Below are 26,765 nucleotides of genomic sequence, written 5' to 3'. Positions count from 1 at the left end.
TGTAATCTATTAACGTTTCAAATCCTCTGCCATGAAAAGTTGAGGAAAATTGAGTAATAGGCGTTTTTAACATGTTTGCAAACCCTATATCTAGTTCAGTCATGATGGCCTGCGTGATGGTGCCTTCGGGGGTGTGGGAAAAATGAGGTAGGGAATTTCCATATTCGTCTGTAATCCCGCAAATAGAGGCATCGCTTTTTTTACATAAATGAAGATTAAAGTCGCCTCCCCAAATTATTGTGTGTGAAGCTCTAGCATGTTTTCTCTTTAGATCGTTAATCTCTTCAGAAATTTCATTTAAAGCCTTGGAAAACTTCGTTGAGGTCATGTTGTTATAGAAGTTTATAAGGGTATAAACCTCTTGATTAATTCCTTTGATATTAATAATCTGAAAGTTCTGATGGAGTGTTACAGGAGTTACTTCGCGACATGGCCAAAGATTGGAGATGTATGTAGTTAGACCACCTTTGCTTCTCCCTGAAATTGATTTTGTTGCTTGGGAGAAGTATGTTCTGTATCCCACAAGGTGGATTGAATTATTTAGCCATGTCTCCTGTAGGCAGATTATGTCGTTCAAGTAAACCAGTTCTAAAAAACTTCTTTCCGTATATTTGGTTGCTAGCCCCGCCACGTTCCAGAATAACATGTTCCTGTCATGGTTTTTACTGATATTGACAGGTGGTCTTGGCTGGGCAATGATTTCATCGTTTGATTGAATGACGGGAAGATCCTGATTCGAATTGGGTGCATATATCTGCACTTTTGGGGTAGTTTGTAACATAGTTATGGGTCTGAAGCTGGCCTTAGTGATGCAGTGACGTTCTTCAGCCTGTTTTACCGTGAATTGAGGATTTGTCATTACTTTTGGTTCCTGTTGTCTAATTTTTGATGTGCAATGAGTTTTGTTAGAAATCTTGCTTTCGAGATGTTTGACTGGCCTATTAATGCAGGGTCTGTCATTATGCGGGGGGGTCGTAATGCGGGTCTCTGATGATGGTCAGTCGACCATATCCAGGCAGCTATAACTGTTTGAAGTTGGTATTCCAGCCCATGTATCCCTATGAAGTGGTTGACGTATCCTCCTATCATAGTTGTTCCAATCACCCCGGTCGTTGTAATCGTGACCCCATTCTCCCTGGTGCCAACTCATGTGGTTGTTTCCTGGGGCCCAGTCTACCTGGTTCCAGTTTCTCTGATTATTTCCTTGGCCCCAGTCTCCCTGGTTCCAGTTTCTTTGTTCGTGATCAGGGTGGTTCCAGGACCATTCTGGGGGCCGGTTAAAGTCCTCAGGGCGATGATTTTGTTGGGGGTAGAAGAAGGATAGACGTTTTACCTTTATTCCACCTTTATTTCCTGATGAGTCCCAAGAGCATATGTAGTCCACAGCACGAGGGTTTTCGAGGTTGACAATTATGCAGTCACCAGCTATTGTTTTTGGTTGGTGACCTATCCATGAAGCCCTTCTTGCAGTAGTGATTCTCGTGATATTATTTGGGTGGTTGGGTCTATTGACGTTTAACCAGTATCGAGTTTTATTTAATAATGACCAGGTTGGTTCTTCTGTGTCATTGCTTAATTCTGGGACTCCTGTTAGAATGACAACAAAGGGTGCTGCTTCTGGTGGAAGATTTACCAATTTGGACCGTTTTCTATGTAACCGTTCTGGTTTATTAGTTTGTCTCTGTGTCTGATCATAGCGAGGGGTGTTTGATGCAGGAAGTATAGAGGGGGTTTTTGCTGGGGGAGCTTTTGTATCAGGGCCGTCTGCTCTAGAGGGTTTTCCTGGTGATTTGTTTTGTGTGCCTACGACTGTTTTGAGAGTTTCTTGAGGGATCTTGTTTTTAGGTGAAGGAATCATATTGTTAGTTTTTTTTGCTGGCTCTCCTGATTTTGCGTTTGTATTGTTTATTGTAGCCGTGCTAATGGCTGGTTGTTTTGGTTTATCTGTAGATTTAGCATTGCCTGATATGACATTAAGTCCAGGTAAATTTAGGTGTTCTTTATTTCTTGAATTAGAGGTTGTTTTTGAGGTAGCGACCAATATTGCTACTTGCTTTTCTATAATTTGCAGGCTTTTTTTAATCGGTTGTAGCTGATATTTGACTATTTCAGCTATTTCTTTTAGTGAAGAAGCTTGTGTTTTAGTGTTATTGATATTTTTTGTTATAGTGGGGGACGCCGACTTCTTATGAATCTGCTTAGAATTGGGTCTGTCATTGTGATCTTCGACAAAAAGTACGTCGGAGTTGGTGTTACTGTTATATTCCGTAGTGGCGACAATTTTTTCACTATTTGGATTTAGAACATTGTTTGGATCACACATTTTGGTGAGTGGATCAGAGTCTAAATTTATTGCAACTATGTTTGTTGGATTTCTTGGGAGTGTTTCTTTGTGATGTAGCACTTTCGGGATTGCCCCTTCCCTAATCCCTCTTGATTCACTTTGTGTGGGGTCGGTAGATGTTGGCTGCGGGCTTGCAAAGATGTCAGGGGTCTGCTCAAGACCTTGACTCAATTGTGAGTCTGACAGTTGTAGTGATACCGATAGATCAACAGTGTTTGGAATCACATGAATATCCGCATTTGTTTCCAGATTGATACTGTTTTGTAATGGAACGTTTGAGGTTTGTGCTTGTGCTAGCATGCCCATTGATGAGCGTCTTGCTTGATCTAATTCGTAGGATACTCGTCGATCGATCAACATTACCGTTTGATCGATGGTTTGATTCACTTTGGTGATGAATAGGTCGATGAGACCGACGGTTGTTGCCATGTTTTTTAAGGTTTTGCTCCTGGAGCCTCTGGTAGTCAATTTATACTGATGGACAAAGGAGCCAGTAAAGTGAGCTTGATTTAAATTAAGGACATAGATGACGTATGTTCGCAGAGTTACTTACTGATCGGGGTCTTGCCTTATGAGGGGGGTGGGCCCAGCCCAGTCTCCTCCGGTCTGTGACGGGCTAGGACGGGCCCACCCTAGGCCCAGGCTTCGCCCAGCGTCCCGCTCGCGTCCCGCGAGAGGGAACGATGACGCCCTTTATGCGCCTCTTGGTGCGGCGTGGTGGGGGTGTGGCTGGAGACCTCGAGGGCTGCCGGGAGTTGTAGGCAGCCCCTCGCCTCGCTCCACTCGGCGGTCCCGCTGTCGGATTTTAGGAAACAGCAGGACGGCGGGAGGTAGGCGGTGGGGGGTCTCTACAGCCCGTGATCTGTAAGAATGATTAAGCCTTCCCCTTTGGCGGTATGCAAGTCGGCAGCGGTGAACGGATCTCACAGAGCAGCGTAACTCATGTGGGAGTCCTTGTCAAATCCCTGTTAAAACATTTGCATTGAAAATGAGAAATACCATTAACTGTGCGTTACTGTGGTCATATTTGAAAGGGCTTTGACTTTCTCCAGATAACATCACATTGCCCCAGCTCTCTTAGTACCATTTGTCCAGATTCCTGTCAAAACAGCCAGCCAGCCGAATATCCGTTTTGAATTCATTAGTGTTTGTTTCTTAACCAGAAAAAAAAGTGTGATGTGTTTAACAATGCTTTGCTTTGAAATGATTTCAAAACACCACATTTCTTCCCCTTATGACTGGATCTAAAGTGTCAAGTGCTGCTTTCTTTATCCTACATTAAGTCATTCCCAGTTGTTGTGGAATTTAGCAACCGGTTGGGTATTTGAAAAAGTCAGGATATGAAAGATGGATTAAGATATTACCTCTTTTCCATTGTCCGCATCCTCCCTCCCACCCCTTAGCCATCAGTCAGAAATCTCACAGCAATCAGTTCTTATTTGAAAGTGGTACAGGAAAGGACGTGCATCTATGCAGCAACACAGCATGCTGCTTTTTGGATAAGTACATGTATGTGGTACTAGTGAAAAAAGCTCTATGTTTAAATAGCTTTATAAGCAGTTTCAGGTGCTGCTGCTAGGTTGTCCCCCGCAGGTTAATAATGGGAAAGAGAGTACTGACTAAGAGTAATAGAGTGATTATAAAGGTAGCATTGTCTTTTTAGTTCTCTAAATAAGAGTAATCTTGTATGCATTTTTTTTATTTTCCCATCTTCAAAATCTGACCTTCCTACAGTTTCTGTATATAGTTTTTGAATACCATGTTTTATGCAATATTAGATAACCGCTTTAGTCCCTTCAGAACAAGGAAGAAATCTAGCCACACTGGTAGGGCTATCGGGCAAGATATTTATATGCGGCACCACAAAAGATAACGCGTCTTGGTCACATATATCAAGGTTGTGTATATATTCTGCCTCCGTGAATCAAAACAAGCAGAGAACGGCACTCCAATTTTTGGATCCCACAGGTGCTTATTTCAGGAAAGAGAGAAAGTCAACGCGTTTCGATTGTCCACTTACAACCTTGTTCATGTCAATGAGCACCATTATTATTACACCTTTCATAATATTAAAAGGTGCAGTTCTCTGCCTGTTTTGATTCACGAAGGCAGAATATATACACAACCTTGATGTATTTGCCCTCCTTAAACTTACCAAATCTTTAAGATAAAACCCTTTTGCTCTGTGGTTTACCCCCGAGATTTGTGCCGAGAAAAGTTGCTGCAAGAAACTGGAGCACAGTTGGAGATCATCTTATGATCTCGCGGCTAAATCAGTTTACAAAGCGGCTCTAAAAACTTTCCACAAACTCAAACGTTCCAGGATGAGAGAGTACTTTATGAACAAAATTCACACTGCCGATAACTCACCAAAATTATTTTTAAAATTGTTAAAGATTTCACCAAGCCATCTGCCATCTCGAGTGCAGTTTCCCCCTCTAAAGACTTATGTAATGTGCTATCTGTCTTTTTCCATGACAAAATTCTGGACATATATTCTACGTTTACTCTGCCCCCTCACACCCCTGTCCCGGATATCACAGTGGTTAACTGTGATGCTCTGACCTCTTTCCTTCCCATCTCTTCTGACTCCTCACTTCAGAAGTTACTAGCTTGCAAATCCGGCTCCCCTAAGGATCCCTCAATTCCTTAGCATCTTGGCTCCTCTCATTAATCATCCTTTAAATCAGATTTGGAACTTTTCTCTATCCACTGGCATTTTTCCCACTACCTGGAAACGGGCTCTTCTAGTGCCTATCTTGAAAGAAAAAATCTGATGCAGACCCTGCGGTCTATAAAACTACCGCCCCATCTCCCTTCTCCTGGCACCAGCTAAAATCCTGAAAAAAATGAGTCGAGGAACCACTCTCTAGCTATTTGGAATCTCAACATCGCTTTCACAATTCCCAGTCCGGGTTTTAATCCGTGTATAATACCGAGACCTCCCTACTAGAGCTTACTGAGACCATCCAGGAATCTGGATGCAGGCAATGCAGCCATGCTGGTGCTTTTGGACCTGTCCCCTGCATTTGACATGTTCTCTCAAACCATCCTTCTTGAGAGACTTTCCAACCTTGGGATCCAGGGCATTCCCCTGTCCTGGACTCTGTCTTACCTTAGCGCCCGGACTCAACAAGTATCCCTCTACCCTTTTGTCTCTGAGAAACCACTGAGTTGCGGGGTCCCACAGGGCTCAGCACTTAGCCCTCTCTTTTGTAGCGCCTACCTTTCCCCCCCTTTATGTTGGTTGAATCTCACGGGGTGAGAATAATCTCGTATGCCGACGACCTCAATCAATCACAGGTTTGTTAGGTGCTACTACTCTCCTGTGAGGGTCTCAGGGCGCTGGAAGAGGGGTTCCAGTCCATCAAGGAGGGGTTCTGTCGACGAACCAGGTTTTGAGGTTTCTTGTGAAGATGAGGAGAGATGTAGTCTGTCTGAGGTGGAGAGGGAGGGCGTTCCAGGCTCTGGCTGCGAGGAAGGAGAAGGAGCGGCTGCCTTATCTGGTCTTTCTGGTGCGGGGACCACGGTGTAGGAGAGCTGGGGTGATTGTAGGGTCCTTCGCGGTGTGAGGAATTTGAGTCAGCTGTTCAGGTATTCTGGTCCAGTGTCGTGGAGGGCCTTGTGAGTGTGGGTGAGCATCTTGAAGGTGACTCTAGCTTCAATGGAGAGCCATTGGAGTGTGCGCAGGTGTTGGGAGATGTGGCAGGGTCTTGGCAGGTGGGCGGACTTCCGAGGGCGGGGGGCCACCAGGTGTTGTTCCAGGCGTCGGGGTGTGGGCCCATGATGAGTACTTCCGTTGTGTTGGTGTTTATTTGAAGGCAGCTGTTTTTCTTCAATTTTGCAACTTCTTCCACGCCTTCTCGAAAATTGTGTCTGGCGATGTTGGGTTCGTTGGATAGGGAGAAAAGAATTGGTGTTTTCTTTTGAAGATCACTCGGAAGCTGCATTCACCAATTTCAGACAATGCCTGTGTAGTATCTCTTCTTGGATGTCACTCAACACTCTGAAGCTCAACTTGGATAAAACAGGGGTTCTTTTTTTAATCAAATCTGCCCCTCTTCCCCGATGCTCTGGTGGCCTTCTGAATTGAATCCCCCTCCCAAGCTAGTGGACATGGCAAGGAACCTAGGCTTTCCGTGTGAACGCAACCTGTCCTGTAAATCTCAAATTAGTCAGGTATCCTCTTCCTGCTTAGGTAAACTTCATATGCTCCGCAAATTCCTGCACTTCCTCCCCCAGGAGTCACGTAAGACCATCATACATGCCGTAATCTCTTCCCATTTTGACTATGCTAATAGTCTCTACCTTGGAGCACCAGCCTTCCTAATCAGATGCCTCCAGATTGTCCAAAACACGGCGGCCGAGTTGATATGTAAATTCCCTTATCGCCATTTGATGAACCCCACCTTAGGGGGCTTCCAGTGAACAAGCGCATCCAGTTCAATGCTCTTATTCTGACTTTTCGAGCTTTCCAAGGACACGGCCCACCAACCTTCAAGCTCGCCTTAAACACTCTCAACATAGTCGGAACCTTAGATCTAATCACCTTCGTCTTCTGACAACCCCCCACTTCCAACATTCTAGAATGGGTGGCAGAGCCTTTACAGTGATTACCGCCAAAGTGTGGAATGGCCTGCCTCTCTCTCTCATCGTAAGATTGAGTCAGAAGCCGTTTTGCGACGTGCTTTGAAGACCTGGCTCTTCACCAGCCTTTAGACCTCTGCTGGACCTTCTTCTGCCGTCTGTTACAGCGCCAGGACACCCCCTTTGGGGGTAGCCGTTGCGCTATATAAACTCCTAATAATAAAAAAAATCTCTTTAGACAATCCCAGAGGATAACGCCCTGTGTATCCTGGACCACCAGAAAAGGGGAGCCACAATATCGGATCCTACACATCTCAAGTGGGTCCTATTAAAGTTAAAGAGATGCTCTACCAAGCACATGAAAAGGTGATCTTGTGTGCAAACAAAACAAATTAAAGATGAAAAATTACAATAAAACATTCTTTACTAGGCAAACTAGCACCCTAAGGGTGTAGACTAGAGAGACGGGCGTCAACCTATACAAGTGTACATCTTACAACACATCAGAGCAATCGCAAACAACGATCGCAGCTACCCACAACAGCAATCTCACTGAGATTATATATAGCTGTGTGGTGCACATATCCAAGAACAGAAGAGGGAAGTATTGAATGTTATATTGTTATTTTACATCTTTAATTTCTTATGTTTGCACAGTTTTGCATATAAGATCACGTTTCCCTGTGCTTGATACTGGGACCTGTTTCAAGGATTTGTGTTACTATAGTTGCCCTAAGTGGGAAGGGTATGCCCAGACATGGGTCCTTGCTCACTTTACCACTGGATTCAAGCTAGACTGGCTGATGACAGATTACCAGCTCTAAGCGGCACTGCGTGGTCTTGTCACCTCGTTCCTGATAGTGCCCACAACGTTCCAGGTTTTAGAAGACTTTCTAGGCAACCCATCACCGTGTTAACTGATTAGTCAGCTATACTCAGGCATGCAGCGCAACGCACTGCACCTGACCGTGTCACTCAAGCATGACGCGAGCGGGAGGAGATACAGGGAATCCCCATACAGAAAGAAAAATGGGCATATTGCTGCGCGCAAGCAAGGAAGCTGTTCCCTAATTACCGGATGAGGCTAATCCACTTAAAGTTCATATACAGACTATAGAGGACCCCCTGAATGGTTGCACAAACCTGGCTTGAGTGAGGATGCGAGCTGTGTGCAGTGCCGGGCTCAAGATGCGACGTTCTTGCACCTGGTCTGGTCTTGCCCAGATATTGCACGATACTGGGGAATTACATTTGAGGGGGCTGGAGGCGATGTTAGAGCACAACTTTGTGCGACCCCCTGATAGCGTTGCTTGGATATGTGCGCACAGTGCCGGCGACAATCAGGAAATTAGCGTCTATGCTTTTATTGTTGGCCATGCGGAGAATAGCATGTGTTGGGGCGATCGCAGGAGTCCGTGTGTCACTGACTGGCTCAGGGATGCAGCGTTCTGCCATGACCAATTGTCCAAATATTGGGAGCTGATGCCTACACAGGCTCGCCCTCAGCCCACAGGAACCACTGCTGAGACATCTTCGCTCTCACTCCCTGGACCAAAATGAGACTGCCAAGGTAGACAAGTAGGGAGGCGTGGGGTGGATGGGACCCACTTGCGCGCAGGTGTAGTGCATATCTTTGCAACCTGCAAACACGCCCCCTCTGAAGGCCAAAGAATAACCCCCCCTCTTCTCTTTCCCCCTCCCCTGTTTCCCCCTCCCCCATTTCTCTTCGCTTTTCTGTTTGGTTGATCTTTCTCCCTCTGACCCCGCGTGCGGGGAGCACTAGTGTGCAATGGAAATGGGACACTAGCCTAGGCTTCGTAGACAACGACTGAAATCCAGCTTTAAAAACAACTATACATCTTGATTGCTTGAATGTACTTTACTAGCTGTCCCATTGTAAACTTAATGGCTAATGTTGTACTGTGTTAATGTTGGTACTCAATAAAAAGCAATAAAAAAAAAAAGTATGAAGCACCATTTAGTGTATACAATCGTGTAACATTTCTCGTTCTCTTTTTAATATTCGGCGCTCTAATGCCGCCCATCTACATTTTTAACTTTGATAACTTCTTGGCTGGTGTCTTGTAGTTCATATTACAAAATATCTGAGATGGGAATTTTTTTTTTTATGTACATTCTCAAACATACCTTCATCTCAGCTGAAATTTCCCATCTCTCTTTTGCGCTTACTGTGCCTGTCTAAATTCCAAACCGTTTAAAGTTAATGGCGAAGCTTACGCCTGTTAGAAACAAATCATTGTCATTTCTCATTGTTAATTCAGTGTGTTTCTGCTAGTGATGAAAGTAATGTTGTGTTTGTTTCAGTCCACTGTTTCACCGAAGGAATCTGCACATTATTATTAGTGGCATCAGAACACCGCTGCCATGTGTTGTTTTATTAATTTAATATGTGAGCTAGTATGTTTAAAGTACAACGACGGCCGAAAGGGTTGCTCTTGTAGAACGGGTTAATTGTATGGTTCAAAATAGCATTAAAATATAAGTACAAAGACTGGGGAAAGAATAAAAGATTAAGCATGGAAGGACGCAGTGTGATCATTTGGGCTACTTAAAGGATTGATTCGATAATTTTCAGGAGGATTTGAAGATTTACATGGTTTTTAAGTTGTGCCCAACTGAGTTGCAAAACATTTAATAATGAGCAGAAGATCTGAAAAATAATACCATTACAACAATGAATGGTGTGTGAGCAGATTTTTAAAACCAGTTTAATAGGCATACCATGCATCAATCTTTCATTTTTTCCTAAGTAATTGTTAAATTTCCAAGAATCTGTTGTCAGTTTAGTAAAGTGAGAAGTTAATCCAACTCGGCCAAAAGTATTTAACTCTTGTAGGGTTTTGTTTTAGGGATGTGTGTTACCTGACCCATATTGGCTATTTTAGATGGATGCATTGATTTAAATGTCACAGTTATGAAAATCTCCCCAAAATAAATTGGCAAACTGAACTCTGGGTCTTTTTATCTTGTTTCTGCATCTACAGCAAGGCTACAGTTTTATAATTGCTAATGCTATCTGCAATTTTATGCTTCAGCTCGCTCTCTCACCATCACCACGAAATCCTTCAGAACCCATAGCCGTGCAGAGTAACCAGCAAATGGCCTTAAAGGTTGAAGGAGTTATCCAACATGGCTCTAAACCAGGCCTTTTCCGCAAAATTCAATCCGTCTGTCTGAATGTGTCCTCCACGCTGCAGAGCAAGTCTGTGCAGGATTTCAAGGTATGTACACTGTATTAAACCTTTTGTAAGAATCTACATTTCATGGGCATCGAATGCAAACCAAAACAATAGCATTACATGGTTTTTGCATCAGTGGAGTGAAAACAATTTGCTTCCAATTTCTGTTAACCTACTAAAATAGTAACACTAGTAATAAAGCACAACACTAAAGTCTGGTTCCCCAAGAATACCTGCTCTGGCCTTATTTTATATAGTTTAATCCCCCGCTGTGCTGGGGGGAGGGGGGCGTGCACAGCACCCCCATGCTCATGACGAGCTGAGCTCGTCATGAGCTACAGGGCTCCTGTGCTCATGACGAGCTCCGCCCGTCACAGGTGTATTGCCTTCCGTGGAACGCTCAGCACAGCGGGGGAATTCTCCCCGCACCTGAGCTTTCCACGGGCCATGACGAGCTGAGCTCGTCATGAGCGCCGGAGCGCCGTGGCTCATGACGAATTTTGCTCGTCATGAGAATCCAAGGAGTTAACATTATCTAGGAAATTAAGAATAAGGGCCCATATCGGATTTTCCCACCCGAGAGCCTTTGACCTGCTGCTAAGAGGAGGTTTATTCAAGACGTGTTACAGAGAGTTATAAATTAATCCGTTCTAATAGATTTGCTTCTCGCCTCAATTTTAATTACATTATGATCAGTTCATATAGAGGATAATGTGAAACATTCCCAAATTATAGTCCCTGCTCAAATCTTAACTGGCCTGAACCCTCTGCCTTGAACCCTGTGGTCTGCCTTTCGAAAATGCTTGTCTCTTCTGGTTGAATTGGGTCCAGCTTCAGAGGTTAAGAAGGCCACTCTCATCTGACACCTTCGGGTAAAGTTTGCGCTTTATAAAATCGCATTAAATAAAATAAATAAATTGCAGAAATACTCAGCCCAGCAGTTGTATTCTTGTCCAGTCTAAAAACAAGGCTGTGCTCGTGTTGGAAGACTTTGGGGGTCAAATTCGTTCAACTCAGTCACAGGATGCGCAGGTCCACTTGTAGCTCTTTTATGAACTTTGTTTCAGTGACCTTTTTAGTGGTAACAGTGGTCCACTCTGTAGCTTGTAAGAGATAGTCCCAAGGTCTTGTGTGACCATCATTTTTTAGTTGTTAGCTATATTCCCACTGCTTAAAATTGATCAAAGACCATTAAAACATCACATGCTTTCCTCCTTTTGAGATGTAATATCAGGAGCTAAAGGGTGCCCTTTGTCTCAAGCAGCATTTGTCTGTGAGGTCCTGTGAAGTCACAGGTACTATATGAAGAAGGGTGATATGCAGCAAAGCATGTAAGATTCATAAATTGACACCGAGTCACAGATGGATGATGCTTAGAGGATCATGGATCAGAGGCATTGGCTGTACAGGGTAGTCAGGCTTCCTTTGCACTGCTTCACTCTCTGAATCATGGCTTCTGATGTAGAAAAGGCTTGCCTACACTTAGCGTTCTGTGAGTGAGAGCAAACCTCCTATTGCGTTGGTGATGTGTTTTTAATGTCCTTTGATGCGACTTTTGGCGCATTCATGGGCATCTTAATGGATAATGTGCACTGAAAAAGAGCAGGTTAACGATAACCTGTTATCTCATGAGGTAGAGGTTGCGCTACAAACCAGTTAATTATTTTCTTGAGACTACCTACCTGTTTTCACTTAATGGTTACTTTATTGAGAATGTAGCCCTACAAGGCTTCTAAGGTGGAATGAACCTCTATTAAAAGGTTTAAAAGATCTAACATTTTGGAAGCATATATTTACGGTAGATTTGTGACAAAAGGAGTAATAAAAACAAGAAAGCAAAATGTACAGCTATAGCCTTAAAATCTGCAAAAACAAAGTAGAAAATCTTCTACTCTAATGAAGTCCAAGTGTATGCAGCTTTGAACACTCTAACGGTCACATGCATCATCCCGGCCGTTTGCGAATTCCAAATTGCGAAAAATAGGGAATCACTTTGGAATTCGCAAAATGGGATGCATGTATATTTTTGCATAATATTTGCGATTCGGTTAAAATCGCAGTTTTTACCGAATCGCAAATATTATGCGAATTCTAATTTGCGATTTCACATTTCCAATTGATTCCTATGGGCCAAAAGGCCCATAGGAATCAATGGGAATTGCGAATTCGCAAATTAGAATTCGCAAAATGTTAATGCATTCCATGGGTGCAGGGGGGGGGGTCCAAAGGACCCCCCTGCCCCCCTGAAATGTATTTTAAAGTGGGTGTTTCCCACACACATGTCCTAAGGACATGTGTGTCTGTAACATGACGGTGTTTAAAATGCTAATTTGAGCATTTTAATTCTTTTTCGCAAATTACCACGAGGTTCACCCTCGTGGTAATTTGCACCCCATAATTGCGAATTCGCAATTTTAAAAACCATCATGCATTGCTTTTAAGGAATCGCAAATTTGCGATTCCTTAGAAGCAATCGCATTTTTGGAAATCGCTAAAAACAGCGATTTTGCCAAAAATGATTGATGCATACTAAAAAGATATTTAGGAATCGCAAACGGCCGATTTTACCGAATCGCACCGTTTGCGACTCCTAAATACCTTGATGCATGTGGCCGTAAATACAGTGCTTGAAAATACAGATTTAATAAACCATGCCACCCATTGTTTATTTCCCACCATTGTACAATCAGTGTTACACAATGTTGGATTAATGTTTGTCATTACATCTAGAAGAGATTTGGTTCAAGTGAATGTGGGACAAAGCAATGGGTAAACCAACAATTTCAGTATCTTGTAGAATTGATAAAGTTTCTTATTTGATTAATCAAATGTAAGTACTAGGAAAGGAGTTAAGTAATATAAAGTTGAGCCAATTTGTGTGGCTCTAGCTACTCATGCCCTTTGTATTCATGCCATCTAGTATTGGGCTCAGCAATTTGCAATTTGAGTCACAAGACATGCTTGTACTCCACCCTTGGGCCAAAATGCACAGGCGCATTGACTTCACCTAAGGATTTTTTCTTCCGCCATCGGATTCAAATGTTCGGGAATGCTACTTCAAGGTCGATGCATTAATCAGTACAGGGTTTTTATTCTCTGTTCCAGTGACTCCCCCTTTAAACCCTGTGACAAAAACAGCACCACTGCGCTGGCAACAGCTTCTGCTCATGGTACCAGGCTATTGAACGGTCAATAGTCAGCGCACTTGAACAAACTGCGGCATCAAGCCTCTTTCTTCTCGAGTCCTTGAGGATACTTTGAGAATACACCTAGGGCAGCGTTCTGAAATAAAGTCCCTTCCACTTCTGCCCGAGGTGTAATGCAAAATACCCCTGGAGTGATCACCTTAAGGTCTGCAGTCTCTGCCCCTCCCCAGAACTTGTGGAGATTTCCTGCCAAGCTTGCTGCACCTTCCGCTGCAAAAAAACACTACCGAATTCGAGGAAAAGAAGCTGTGCCTATCACAAAATGCAAAGGCAAGTCTCCTCAGGTTCACCTGACCTTATCGGAGCCAAAGACATGCCAGGTGCAGACTGAAAAATAAGCTGGTTCCTCTGGCAGCTCTAGGAGATACCAATCCTAAGGTCACCTTCTGGGAGGGCACCTAAGTCCAGGAAATGGGCGAATTCCTCAACCTAGCAGTGCGACACACATAAGCCTCTGGGCCGAAAACTAAGTTGATGACACATGCATCTATTGCGCCTTACGGTTAGGCTTGAGAGCCAAAATGCACACCCAGGGAGACAGCACAGCTCCCGCAGGAGTTTGGCATTGACCTAGAGTGGAGCTGGAAACTGCATATACCTGTTGTATTCCACTGTTCCAGCAGACTCACCCCAAAATCAAGAAGCTGGGTCGACACCTGCAGGGATTGCATCCAAGGGCCCCGAACCGCACTGTGCTTCCCCACCTTCTCTGCACCAAGGCACTAAAGAAATGTACTCTGCTTCGAAATCACCACCACATTGTCCCCAAAGCTCTGTGAAGCTGCACTCAAAGTGGAAGTTGGCGCCAAAGGCACCTTAGCAACCAGCTTCCGAAGCAGGTGCTGAAGCTCCTCTCAATATCGAAGTCTGATGCCACAGAAGGGCCCATCTTTCAAAAACTCTCAAGTACTAGATGTAAAGAAGAAAACGATCTACATCCACCAGGATATGGGCAAAATTCTTGCCAATCCTCCGAATTCAGGACTTATCTGGTTAGCCTTCATGAAAGCACCAGAAATCGACCTTCAGATAATCAAGTCCTAAAAGGGTCAGAGATTGGACTACTTGCCCTAACATATTCCCACCACAGTGGCAGCTCGTGAAATTTGAAAGTGGTGGGGTATAAAGGTTAGGCGTGTTTTTATGTAGTGAGCGAAGCTTGATGGACAAAGGTGGTATTCGGGGGAGCTCCTGTCTCCCTCCCACCCCTTCCGAGAAAGATTTGTAAAAAGATTGACAAATGGTGCATTCTAAAACCTAGTTTAATAAGGAATTTAGTGAAAGGCAAGTAGGTTTATAAAGCAATTTGGAAATGTGTGCTTCATATCTTACTGCATTAAAATGTTCAACAGTTACTGTAGTGTGCAAATTGTACTATGCAATGACTTCCGGCCCTTTAAGGTGTTTACTTTCCCCGTGTGTTGCACAGCATGCATCATCGACATTGAAATAAAATGCTTTAACCAAGCTTGGGGAAGCACCTACAGCTGCTGGCTTCAATCAGTCGTATAGAAATATGTGCAGGCAGGGCTTTGAGTGAGATGAACAAAGTGGGGGGGGGGTCTGTAAAAGGGGCCTGGCTTAACTATTTAAGCTAAATATCTGATAGAGATTCTAGCTGGAAATTCCTTTCCTTTGAATATCACCAGGCATCAGACTGGATCCAGAACATTTTCGAGCAGTACTCCTGCAGTCTATTATGTTCTGCATCGTCCGCGTGGCGTGTACAGTAAATATATAGGCACCACCTCTGGGTGCTGACGTCAGTTCTTTCCCTTACACACCAGATAGCGCTAATCCGGATTGAGTTACTCCTCAACCATTTTTTGACTGGCATTTTTTTTGTCGATGTGGGGATGTTACCCAAGAAACCGTCTGGGTTCTAACCATGTGGAGCTTGTCACAGGCAAATGTTGGTGACAGACGCCCACTTGGTGTGGTTGTGGACCCTGGAGCCAGGACATGACTCCAAGGCATGTGAGGACTGCCGTATTCTACACCCGAAGGCGCTGAAAGGAGTGATCCTTCCAGCTCCTTGCCACCCTACGCTCGAGGTCCTGTTCACGTTGGAGGTCTCGGGACTCTCTGCAGAGCCCATCCCAATTTTCCTCATCTCACTCTAAGTCGTCAGGGAAGTCCCACAAACACAAGAAGATGAAGAGGTTCAAACATTCTTCGATTTCCCCATGAACATCGAAGTCATGAGATGAGGGAGCATCAGCACTCAAGGTCCCACGAGTCACCGGGGTCTGAAGCTAGGTCCGCTCAGCACTTCCCTGATTTTCCCAGACCGATTATTTTTTTTTTCCGGGGTTGTGCAGGCTTCCCTCATGGGCATGCCCTTTGATGGCGTTTGCCTATTTGGAGACCAGGCAAATTCAGCGTTGAAGCTCTTAAAAGACAGCAGAGCTACAGCCTGTCCTTGGGCTTGTCTATGGCCCCTCATCAACCCCAATCCGCCTTCTGCCCCTTTCGTGGCAATGGAAGGGGTCTCCAGCAGCACCCATACCTCCCAGCCACCACGGCCAGCAAGCTTCATAGCCTTTTCATTGCCAAGGGTGTGGGTCCCAGAGACCACGTGGAACCAGGCAGCCAGCGGTCCAGTCAATCGACTACTCCGTCTGGTACAGTCGCTGCTTTCAAGATTCTTTAGTCCACCCTCAGACCATCACAGCACACAGTTGGAGGCAGGATACGCCATCATCCTCCCCACTGGTGGTCAGTAACATCAGAACATTAAGTACTACAGATAGTCTAAAGGGGCTACTCCCTCCCCTTTGTGACACCCCCTCCACCCATCCCACCCGCTTACCATCTGGTGATGGAGGACATTCTCTCCTTGATTCGTCAAGAAGTGCAGGCTCTCTTGGTCAAGGGAGCAATAGTGAGGGCACCTGCATCAGAGGTAGGTCATGGTTGCTATTCCTGCTACTTTCTGATACCAAAGAAGGACAAAGGACTTTGCCCTATCCTAAATCTGCACCTTTTCAAACTCTTCTTGAAGAAGGAGCAATAAAAAAATGCTCCTGTTCGCCCTCGTTTTATCTGCCGTGGATCTGGGAGACTGGATGGTAGGTTTGGACTTGCAGGATGCATATTTCCATATACCAGTCCTGCCACCCCACAGACACTATCTGCAGTTCACAGTGGGCCAAAAGCACTTTCAGTGTGCTGTTCTCCTTTTGGCCTTACCAACGTCTCTTTAGTGTCACCAAGGTGATGGTGGTGGTTGCAGTTCATCTGCTGAGGTCAGGTATTTCACTTTTCCCCTACCTCGACAACTGGTTGGTTGTCTCCCACCTTCAGACTTCGAAGAACCTCCTGCACTCACTAGGGTTCCCTATCAACATGCCTATGTCTCACCTCACTCACTCTCAGACACTCCCTTTCATCAGAGCTGTTCTGGTCATGGTGCAGTTTCTGGCCATTCCCGAGCCGCAAGTCCCAGAATATTCAGGCTATATCGATGTTTCAGCCTCTATCCTGGATTTCAGTGAGACTGACTCCAAGGCTGTTGGGCTTCATGTCCTACTGCATCCTGCTGGTGACGCATTCCTGCTGGCATATGACAGCTCTGCAGTGCACCAGGGGAATCTCTCCGATATGGTCCAGATCTCGGAGGGACCTGCAAAATACCCGCAGTGGTGTCTAACGAACCTTGATTGGGTCAGTTTCAGACCTTCTCCTTTTCCCAGCTGGAGCTGACTGTAGTGACAGACGTGTTACTCCTGGCCTGGGGTGGCCATCTGGGAGAGGTGAAGTGAAGAGCAGTCTGGTCTCCGGCAGAGTCCGATCTCCACATCAACCTGTTGGAGCTCAGAGTAATTCATTTGGCATCGAAAGCCCTTCTTCCTTTGATTAAGGGATAACTGGTGCAGATGTTCATTGACAACACCACCGCCATGTGGTACTGAAACAAACCAGGTTGTGGACTCTGTGTCAACAGGCTCAGCACCTCTGGACATGGCTGGCACGTCGGGGCATATCCCTGGTGCTTGAACATCTGGCGGGCTCTCTGAACGATAGGGCGACCAACTCAGCCAAAGATGCCTAGCAGATCTTGAAAGGCGTCCCCGCCCAGAGGTAGTCCAAGGTCTTTTCAGCAGTGGGGAGAGACATGGTTAGATCGGTTTGCCTCTGCTGAGAACATGCACTGTCAGCAGTTCTTTGCGCTGAAGTTTCTAAGGTGGCTCTTGCTCGGAGACGCTTTTTGTCTCGAGTGGAGCTCCAGCCTTCCGTATGCCTTTTGGCCAATACCACTCCTACCCAGAGTTCTCTAGAAGATCAGGAACAGTCAGACCCAAGTCATTCTTGTGGCTCCTGATTGGGAACAGAGAGTCTGGTATAGCAAGCTGATGAGCATGACCATCAGTTCTCCGGTTAGGCTGCCTCTCCAGGAGGATCTTCTGTCACAGCAACAGGACAGGGTTCTGCGCCCGAACCGGCGCACCATGTTTGGAGATTGGACAGCTACATTTAACTGCTTTCAACTCTCCTCTCGAAGTCTGTGATTTTATTCTGGCAACTAGGCATACCTCCACCAAGACAGTATCCGCCTACTGTTGGAAAATGTTTATATCATGGTGTGCCTCTCACAGTCTTGACCCCTTATCTGTACCTCTCTCACAAGTTCTTTGTTTGTAGTCTTTGGCTTAGCAGGTCTCTACTTTGGACACATTTAAGGGTTACCTGTCTGCCATTTCAGCATTTTCACAGTTGCTGGACCAACCTTCTCATTTTATGTCACAGGTTGTGGCTAGGTTCCTTAAAGGCCTGCAACATATGTTTCCACCTAAGCCCCTTATAATTCCTTAGTTGGACTCCAGCCTGGTCCTTGCCTTTCTCATGTGTGCAGTATTCAAGCCTCTACACAGTTGCCCTCTAAAGCTGATGACTATCAACACTGCCTTTTTAGTGGCCTTAACATCAGACAGGAGGGTCAACGAACTACAGCGCTGCCTTCCTTATACCAGTACAAACTGGTCCTCCGGACACATGCCTCCTTCCTTTCAAATATTGTTACTTCTTTCCATGTAGGTTAGAACATCATCCTGCCTACCTCCTTTGCTCCACCTCATCCCGCCATAGAAGAGGAGAGACTCCACCTCTTAGACCCAAAACATCTTGCTGCTTGAAAATCTTCCTTATCCGGTCTGACGAATGAGGATTTTCAAAGGTATTCAAAGGTAAAGAATCTGCAGCTAGATAGTCTCTACCAGATAAGTTATTATTCTGTGGTTCCCCTAGTGTGCCACCGGAGCAAAATGTTGGTTTCCCTCTGACCTTTCTGTTATTGCATCCAGATGTATAACACAACAACTGACATACACCTAAAACCCGCCACGACTATTGGCTTAGTCAGTGGTTGGTAGCTGTTCAAGATAAATGTGTAACAATGTTTTTTTTGTAAATAATTAATATTGAAAATGTTTCAATTCTGACATTGTGAGACTGTGAATTAAATATTATTGATTCCTGTGAAAGGAGTATTGATCTTTATTTATGTGCACCTTATGTTAAATATATATTCTTTTTCTCTTCACTTCCCATCCATCTACGATATTCTGATATCGGTGTACCCCCTTCACACACATTTATACAGAATTTCAATTGAAACTGGAATACGTAGTACTCTGTGATCTGCAGAGGCCATCCCACTGACAAGCACTGCCTTCAGACTCTGAGACAAAACTCTGAATCGTGGCCCATCGTAAACACCTGGTGCGACTCAGTTCAAAATATACACTATACAAGATTATTAAGATGCACATAAAAACACAGAAACACATGATGAAAATAGCTAACACTTAAATTAAGTAAAACATGAGGCAGAAATAGGCACTAAATCGCTGACATTCATTACTTTAACATGTTTAGCATTCGTTGTTCGGAGATCAATCGGTGTTTTTGGCATTAATATTGCAGGCATGAATGTAGGGCCCAACAGGGACTGTTTCAATGTTTGTTTTAATGCCATATGGCGGAGCCAGATCCCCAGAATTACGCAACCACAAACATCTAGCATTCTACATGTCCAGAAGAGTAATATAAAACATTGTAGAACCATTGCGCTGATCAGTTTAAATAAATCAGGAAATTAATAAGCACTAATGTTTGTGCACCATATTCTAGGCTTGAATACAAATAGCATTTAAGGTTTTTCTCATTTTTCTGGTATGCCCCAAATCAGGACACTATAGTCACATATTTCTCCTTTTGTGTTTGACTCCCTCAAAAGTTGAGGCTATTTGGATCAACTTCCCCAGTGAGTAAAAGCATTACACGACTTTTGGATCAAATTCGCTGGGAAGGGAAACCAATACAGCACTTCTAAAGGGGCTAGCTGTCCACGGCCACAGCCTGCGGTGTCACAGTTGGGGAGGACAGCGTGACCAGGTGTCTAAGCACAACACACCTAATACTAGTTTAGCATCAACACTTACCATTAACGAGGAAGGGGCTCTAAATCTCACTTACTTCTCCCCCATCAAATCTTACTCTGTGCCGAATGGGAAAGGGTGGTACCTATGCCTGTAAAATACGGTCTGGCCTAATGCATATGCGGTCCGGCGGGGAGACGAATAGGTGTGTCCACGCGGCGCTCCTGATATTGAAGATTGTTTCAAAAGAAGACACGCCCCCCCCCCGAGTCTATGGAGCGAGATTTCTCAAACCAAAACGTTTACAACGTGACATAGGGAACGTATGTACCAACAGTGCATGCTTTATTAGTAGCAGCGTTCACTTTATTTATTAAGTGTTTCACTTCACATTTGCTTTTTTCCTATTTAGGAACATAAGGAGTGGCATACACAGGGCGGGTCCCTGTGTGGTCCTGAGGAAGAGCTAGGTGTAGCTCGGAACATGTTGATCTCACACTGCGGCCCAACTAAATATAGTTAGGATCCATAGTGTATTCTCCCTTTTAGACATACCAACCTAGGAGCAAGAATAATATTTGTTGATGCCCACTAGCAAGGTATTTTTAATCACGTCATCCACTCCTCAAAAAACTGCACTACACACAGTCTACTAAACAAGTGCTCCTACGTAACTCCGCAAGTCGTAGCACGCCCCACGTCGTAGAGAACTGGGATGGCCCCAATGATGAAGCATGTCACCGTGGGGAAACCCTGGTGAGTGAGGGGACAAAATATTTTTTCTTTCTGAAAGGCACTTTTCTAACTTTTGAGAGTGAAGAGCCTTCAATCTGTGGACTAGGTCTCTGTACCCAACACTTTGGGTTGTCTTATGGATCGAGATGCAGCCTGCAACGCCTAAAACCAAGACGCCGCCTGCATCACTGGCCTACAGTCGCTATCACCAAAGTCGCAAATCACACTGAAGGGCTTTAGAAAGGGAACACCCCCATGTAATGCTAGAGCTTGCAGTATATGATTAGTTTGGACGTTTCACCCGTTGTGGTAGGCTCTCAGTATTGAAACTTGAATAACCCCAGATCGACACAACACCCCATTAAACCTGTTCCTACACTCACACTCCGTTTACGCTCAACCAATGCAGGCCTGGTGGCACACAGAAGCGGAATCCTCTCTTAATATCCCTTCCCCCGCGCTACTCACATCACTGTCATACTGCCCCCTTGACTCACATCGTCTCCTTACCCTGAATGTCCGGGGAATGCATACAGTTAGAAAGCGCTATGCAGTTTATTCATATGCCAAGCATCAGCAGGTACAAATATTCCTAAGACCCACATTACGGCAGGGGATCTGGATCGCCTGGGCAGGCGTTGGAGGGGGCTCTATCTACACCACCACTAACTTTGCCAATGTGCAAGGTGTCCTGGTATGGGTTCGCATAAGAGTACAGTTTTAAGAAACAAAGGTGATTCTGTATGCTGAAGGTCGATTTGTGCTCCTTGAGGGCGTCTTGATGGTGGGTCTATCCTCATAGGGTGCATTTACGCTCCCAATATTTTGGATATATTGGGACACACTCTCGTCGACAATAGCCCGAAATACTGCTCCAGCATGGGTTTTGGGCGGCAATTACAACTGCTTCCCCAACCTCATTTCAAAAAGATTCCACCTCCCATTGCCTCAATCCCCCTCACACGTGCAGGCATCCCTATTTCGGAACTGGGTATGCCAGTGGTCACTCACTGATGTCTGGCAGTCTCAAAATCCGGTGACACAGATTTACTCTTTCCATGCCATACCTCACAACTTGCGAGTGCACCTGGACTGCTTCCTTTGTTCTGTTCCTGTTGTGCCTTCATCCAACACTTTCATCCAGGCACATATCCTGGATCTTGGATGGACACCCCCACGCCCACCAACTCCCAGCTCGAGGCTTCCACAGGAATGTCTGATGGACCCCTTGTTCAGTGATGAACAGAGGGAGCCCATAAGAATGTATTTCTCTGAAAACCAGAACATGGCCTCCACCCTATTATTGTACTGGAATGCCTTTAAGGTGGTAATGAGAGGCATCTGCATCCAAGCTACAGTGGTAACTCAGAAAATCCTAGAGAAGGACATCAAAGCCGCTGAGAATGACTTGGCCACACTGGGTACAGCAGGTGATAGCAACCGCGCTCTCACCTCACTGCTTAAACAAGCGAAGACCACATACTCAGCCCTACGTGAGCATCTGAGCCATTACAATTATGTGGCTTATGCTGCCAGTGAGGGGGATAAATCTAGCAGACTCCTGGCCTGGCTGGTCCAGCGGGAAACATTGATACACCCTATCACAGAAGTGATTACCCTCACAGGCACCACAGCTCGCACTCAAAGTGACATCCTGCAGGCCTTGTACGAACTTCACTGTTGTTCTGCTGTTTCCTTATCTACTGTTATTGAGGCTATTCAGTTCTTGTCTGCACACCTCAGTTGGTCTTGAAAATACCTTAAAGAATTGATTTCTGAGAGCATATACTGTCAAATGTCCTAACATCCTGGGCAGGTGGAGTTGTGCAATGCTCTAGAACAATTGTTGAGAGAAAGATTGTCTATCCATCGTGGGGAGATTCATTCTTAAATTTAGAAATCTGCTAGAAGATGTAGTCACTACTAAGAATATCATTGTCAAGGTAAGTAAATTTTCTTTCTTTTTTGTGGTTGAATGTTCCTAATAAAGAAAACGTTATTCCATAAGGTTGTCCTGAAATCTGTGCTAATGTTTTCTTCATTTTCAGGTGCCTCTTGACAGCATAACAAATGAAATTGAACAAAAAGTCGAACCCCACAATGACTACTTCAGCACTCAGTTCCTGTTGAACTTTTCTGTCTTTGGCACACACAACATAACAGTAGAGTCCTCTGTCATAGACTCTAACGGAATTGTATGGAAAACTGGTCCAAAAACAACCATATTTGTAAAGTCCCTGGAGGATCCATACTCCCAGCAAGTTCGCCTACAACAGCAGCAAGTACAGCAGCCATCACAGCAGCAAAGAGCTGCATACTCTCGGTTTTAGCAGGTTGTACAGTACAGCAATAGTGGCACCAGCAAAGTATCTGTTTTCTAAGAAATTCCAGAAATCTTACTTGTTTTATAAAAAAAAATGGCAACTGCTATTTGCAAAGAAAAAAACATTAAAAAAATAAAATATTACTTAACCAACTTTTTGTATACACTGTCAATTACCTGCAGTATTGCTACAGTATGAAACAAAATGCTTGTGCGTATGTGTTTAGTTTATATGCAGATGGGCAAATGTAATGTTCTGTGAATTAGCATTGTTGATTGGCTGGAGGGCCTTGAACTCAACAAAAGGCAAAGTTCCAAGTGGTTCATAATATCTTTCTCCCTCTACTCTGCTCTGCATAGGACATTTTATTTGTGTTTGTTGAATACAGGTGCTTCAACAGAATAACAGTACAAAATGCAGTTCATTAGAATCAATTTACCTTGTTCTGCGAGTGCAACTGTGAGGGGGGGGAGAGAGGCTACTTGTCAGCTGCTCTCCCCCAGCCTAGCCTAGCAGTGGGAGAGAGGCAGAGCAGTGTACTAGTGCTCATCTAATATGCAGGAGTTGCCACCATCGGGCTTGCTTGCCCTGTGTAGCTGCAGGTAGGCGCTATCAAATGCAGTGGGTTTTATCAGCTTATTCTTTACATAATTCTGGTGAGCCCTAGAATCAGGGTGGTGGAAATCACTGCCACATAATTGACAACACTAATTTTTGAGGATATATGACACTAAAGTCTGTATCTGATTATGTGTGGCTGGTACTTGATGAAAGCGTCAAGCTCATTTGGAGAATCATGCACTTTTCCTAACGATGAAAAGCAGGTATTTTGGGACTTAAATCAAGAATGTGAAGGTGACAATCGTGTGTTTTTTGGGAGATTCTGGATTATTTATTGAAAAACGTAAAATATTTTATTTGATAGCAAAACGTGTATGTTTTCAGAACGTAGCATGCAGATTTTTGTGGACAAAACATTTACATATCTGATATTGAAATCTGATATTTTAGTGGTAAGTCCTTCGTTGGGAAAGCTTATTGCAGATCTGCGGGCTTTGGTACCAGAAAGTACTTACTACTACAGCTGTTACGTTTTGACATGTCTTTGATAGTTTATTGTCTCTCTTAGTAAAGCTCTTTAGCATTATCGTTAAAGTAATCTGAGACTTGAGCATGTAAGATTGTTGTAACTGGCCAGCTTTCTGCACTTCAGTAGTGCACCTTCTGCACTTTTGACGTTTTAGCTAATTTGTGTGAAAATGGTGCTGGAAAATCCCTCATTTTGCCTTTTTTTCTTCTAAATCCTCGCAGAAGAGAACTCAATCGAGGCAATTAGATTAAGCCAAGTTAAGTTGCTCCATGCTTTTGGGGGATAGTTATTACAGCCCACCAAAGTTCAGTAGGCCCCATTATTTGCACTGTGATAATATATGTCTGAACTATTTTTATTACAGCAATTTGCTCAAATTATTTATCATTTTGTATGGAACAAATGTGACCCATAGGCATTGGAACACTTTACAGTTGAGGGAGATAGTTAAGAGTAAAATTGAAGATCTATTCAAATAAACATATAATTTAAGCAGACACAAACTTACACTTACACATGAAAATGGGAAGGGCTAGGGCGGAGCACAGCAGTCCAAGATGGGAGACCACTCTTGCTGAGTGCCGCGGCCCATCCCGGATAATCTGCTAAAAATCCGAACTACCCAGGCTGCCTTGGGGAAAATTAAACAACTACACTAAACCTACCACAAACCCTGACCGGCAGGAAGTTCAGAACCCTTCACAATCAAAGGCATCAATCCTGCAAGCTATCCAGGAATCCTGACAATCTGTGGAGGGGAACATTGAGGAATTAAGTACATATCTATCTTTACTTGGACATTATCTAAGACATACAGTGGAATGGGTTTCTACGGTAGAAGGGTGCATATCAGTGACAGATGACTCACTCAAAGCTGCAGAGGCCAAGATTAACAAACTCCAACTTGCAGTGGTTGTGATAGAGGCATGTAATGAGGATGCAGAGGGCAGCTTACAGTGAAACAATATTAGGTTTGTGGGGATCTTGGATGGCAGGGAGGGCCCATCTCCAGCCCAGTCTATTGTGACATGACTGAAATCCTGGGTGCCTGCGAGGGAGGTCTCTCCTTGGTTCTTAGTGGAGAGAGCCCATCGCTCACTCACCCGGCTCCCGGGACACCAATACAGCCGCTGATCACCAGAATTTTCAATTTTACAGACAAAGACATGCTCATACGAACATCCCGGAAGATCGGTAAAGTGACATGCAAAACTATGGACTATACCCTAAAAGTACATAAAAAACGTTATTGAAGTTATGCTGACTACTATTTCAATAAAAAGAAGTTTAAAAAAAAACTTTATGGAAGTTAAACAGAAACTGCGTGCAATAGACATTTAATACTTTAAAACTCATTCAACTTCCCACCCTCCCCCCAATCCCCTAACAACAGAGACTCAATCGGACGTTGGAAACAGCTGGCAAAGCAACAACAGAGGAGCCGCCAGAGACAACGATCCGAAGGGGTAAAAACAGATAACTCTCATACAAGGCAGCCCTCATCTGAAGGGTTGGGAGCTGGATCAGCAGAAGACAATCCTTAACGAGTACCCTGGTAGAGCTTGGCTCGGGATGGAGACAATATCAGAGCTTACGGGATAAACTGCCATATGGGATGTATATGAGCTACAAAGGCTCCACTGTGGCAATTGTACTGTACTGAATTCTGCTCCCGGACAGAACTGGAAGTGAGAAGAGTAGGTGTGCCTGGCCTAATATGGTATATTATACCCTAGACAGAGTTATTCATCATGATGGGGTGACAGACATACCATGCATTGGAGAGGTGGATAATTTGAAAATCAATGCATGGTAAGGTCAGGGAGTTTGGGTTCTGTTACCTTTTGTTGATCACCCAATATTTTGTATGTCATATTGACACACTTATGACCACCCCATGGGGCTGGTGCGCGGGGTAGAAAACACTGCAAGGTACAGGTTTCAAATATTTAAACTTTCATAACATTGAACATCAACGAGTTGGAGACTAACATTACAAGAATTCTAGTATCTAGGACATTACCACATTACAAGACAGATATCGTATTCCCAGAGTCAACACACCTCGCTGGAACAAGCTGTCAGTTTATTGGGAGGGGGCGGTACAAGGTGGTAAGTCACTCCAGATACCTGACAGGCTCGGGGGGGGGGGGTGATACAGTCAGCGAACTTCCACCCCTTACAAATGTGGATGGTACACTGCGGTATTGGGGGATTAGGAGGGAACTCTACTACTATTGGTGAATAATGTCTATGCCCCACCGGGTTTACAGAAAGTCACACTACCAGTATTAACACAGCTACTAACCAACATACCGCAGGCACCAACATTACTGGGAGAGGCTTTCAGTATGGTGATCCACCCGCAATTAGACAGAGCCAGCTCTAGACCACACTGTGTAAGCTCGAGGGATTTCTACAGGCCATGGCTCTGGGAGAAATATGGAGGATGCTAAACCCACAGGAATGGCGCTTCTAATTTTACTCGGGCGCACACAAGTCACACTCACGAATTAACCATTTCTTAACACCATGCACAGCCCTGGCCCAAATCACAGTGGGGTGTCAGGCCACTCCCCGCTGTAGGTGACAATGGGCACATAGAACAGACAGGAGATTGAAGCCTGCAAACTGTCGCCTGGCTAACCCCTTGGTGGTCCAAGCTAAGGCAAGGCTACGGAGTGCTTTTTGACAGAAATACAAACTCAATAAAGGGGCAGATACACCATAGGAGGCGTACAAGGCCACGATCAGAGGGATGATAATTTCAGTTAGGGCAAAGACCAGAGAAAGAAGAACAGGCGATGGAGCTAGAATGGGACCTCTGACTACTAGAAATAGAACACACAAAGTTTCCAACGGCATGGCTAATGCACACCATACCTGTAAAAAGAGAGGA

The 26,765-nt window shown here is 44.6% G+C and overlaps 1 protein-coding gene across 2 annotated transcripts in view; it reads left to right on the top strand.

Moving 5' to 3' along the window:
- INTS7 (integrator complex subunit 7) overlaps positions 1-22,928 on the top strand; it is a 363,775-nt gene extending 340,847 nt beyond the window's left edge. For both annotated transcript variants that reach the window (XM_086927848.1, XM_086927847.1), the window contains exons 19-20: positions 9,988-10,173; positions 22,501-22,928. In XM_086927848.1, the coding sequence (XP_086783974.1) occupies positions 9,988-10,173; positions 22,501-22,782 (468 nt within the window). In that variant the 3' untranslated portion in view covers positions 22,783-22,928. The remainder of the gene's footprint in view (positions 1-9,987; positions 10,174-22,500) is intronic.
- Positions 22,929-26,765: the final 3,837 nt, after the last annotated feature.

The sequence above is a fragment of the Lissotriton vulgaris genome, chromosome 6, assembly GCF_964263255.1.
Source record: "Lissotriton vulgaris chromosome 6, aLisVul1.2, whole genome shotgun sequence".
NCBI classification, from domain to species: domain Eukaryota; kingdom Metazoa; phylum Chordata; class Amphibia; order Caudata; family Salamandridae; genus Lissotriton; species Lissotriton vulgaris.
Note: the sequence above shows the minus strand (reverse complement) of the source record. Positions and strands in the feature narration are given on the sequence as shown.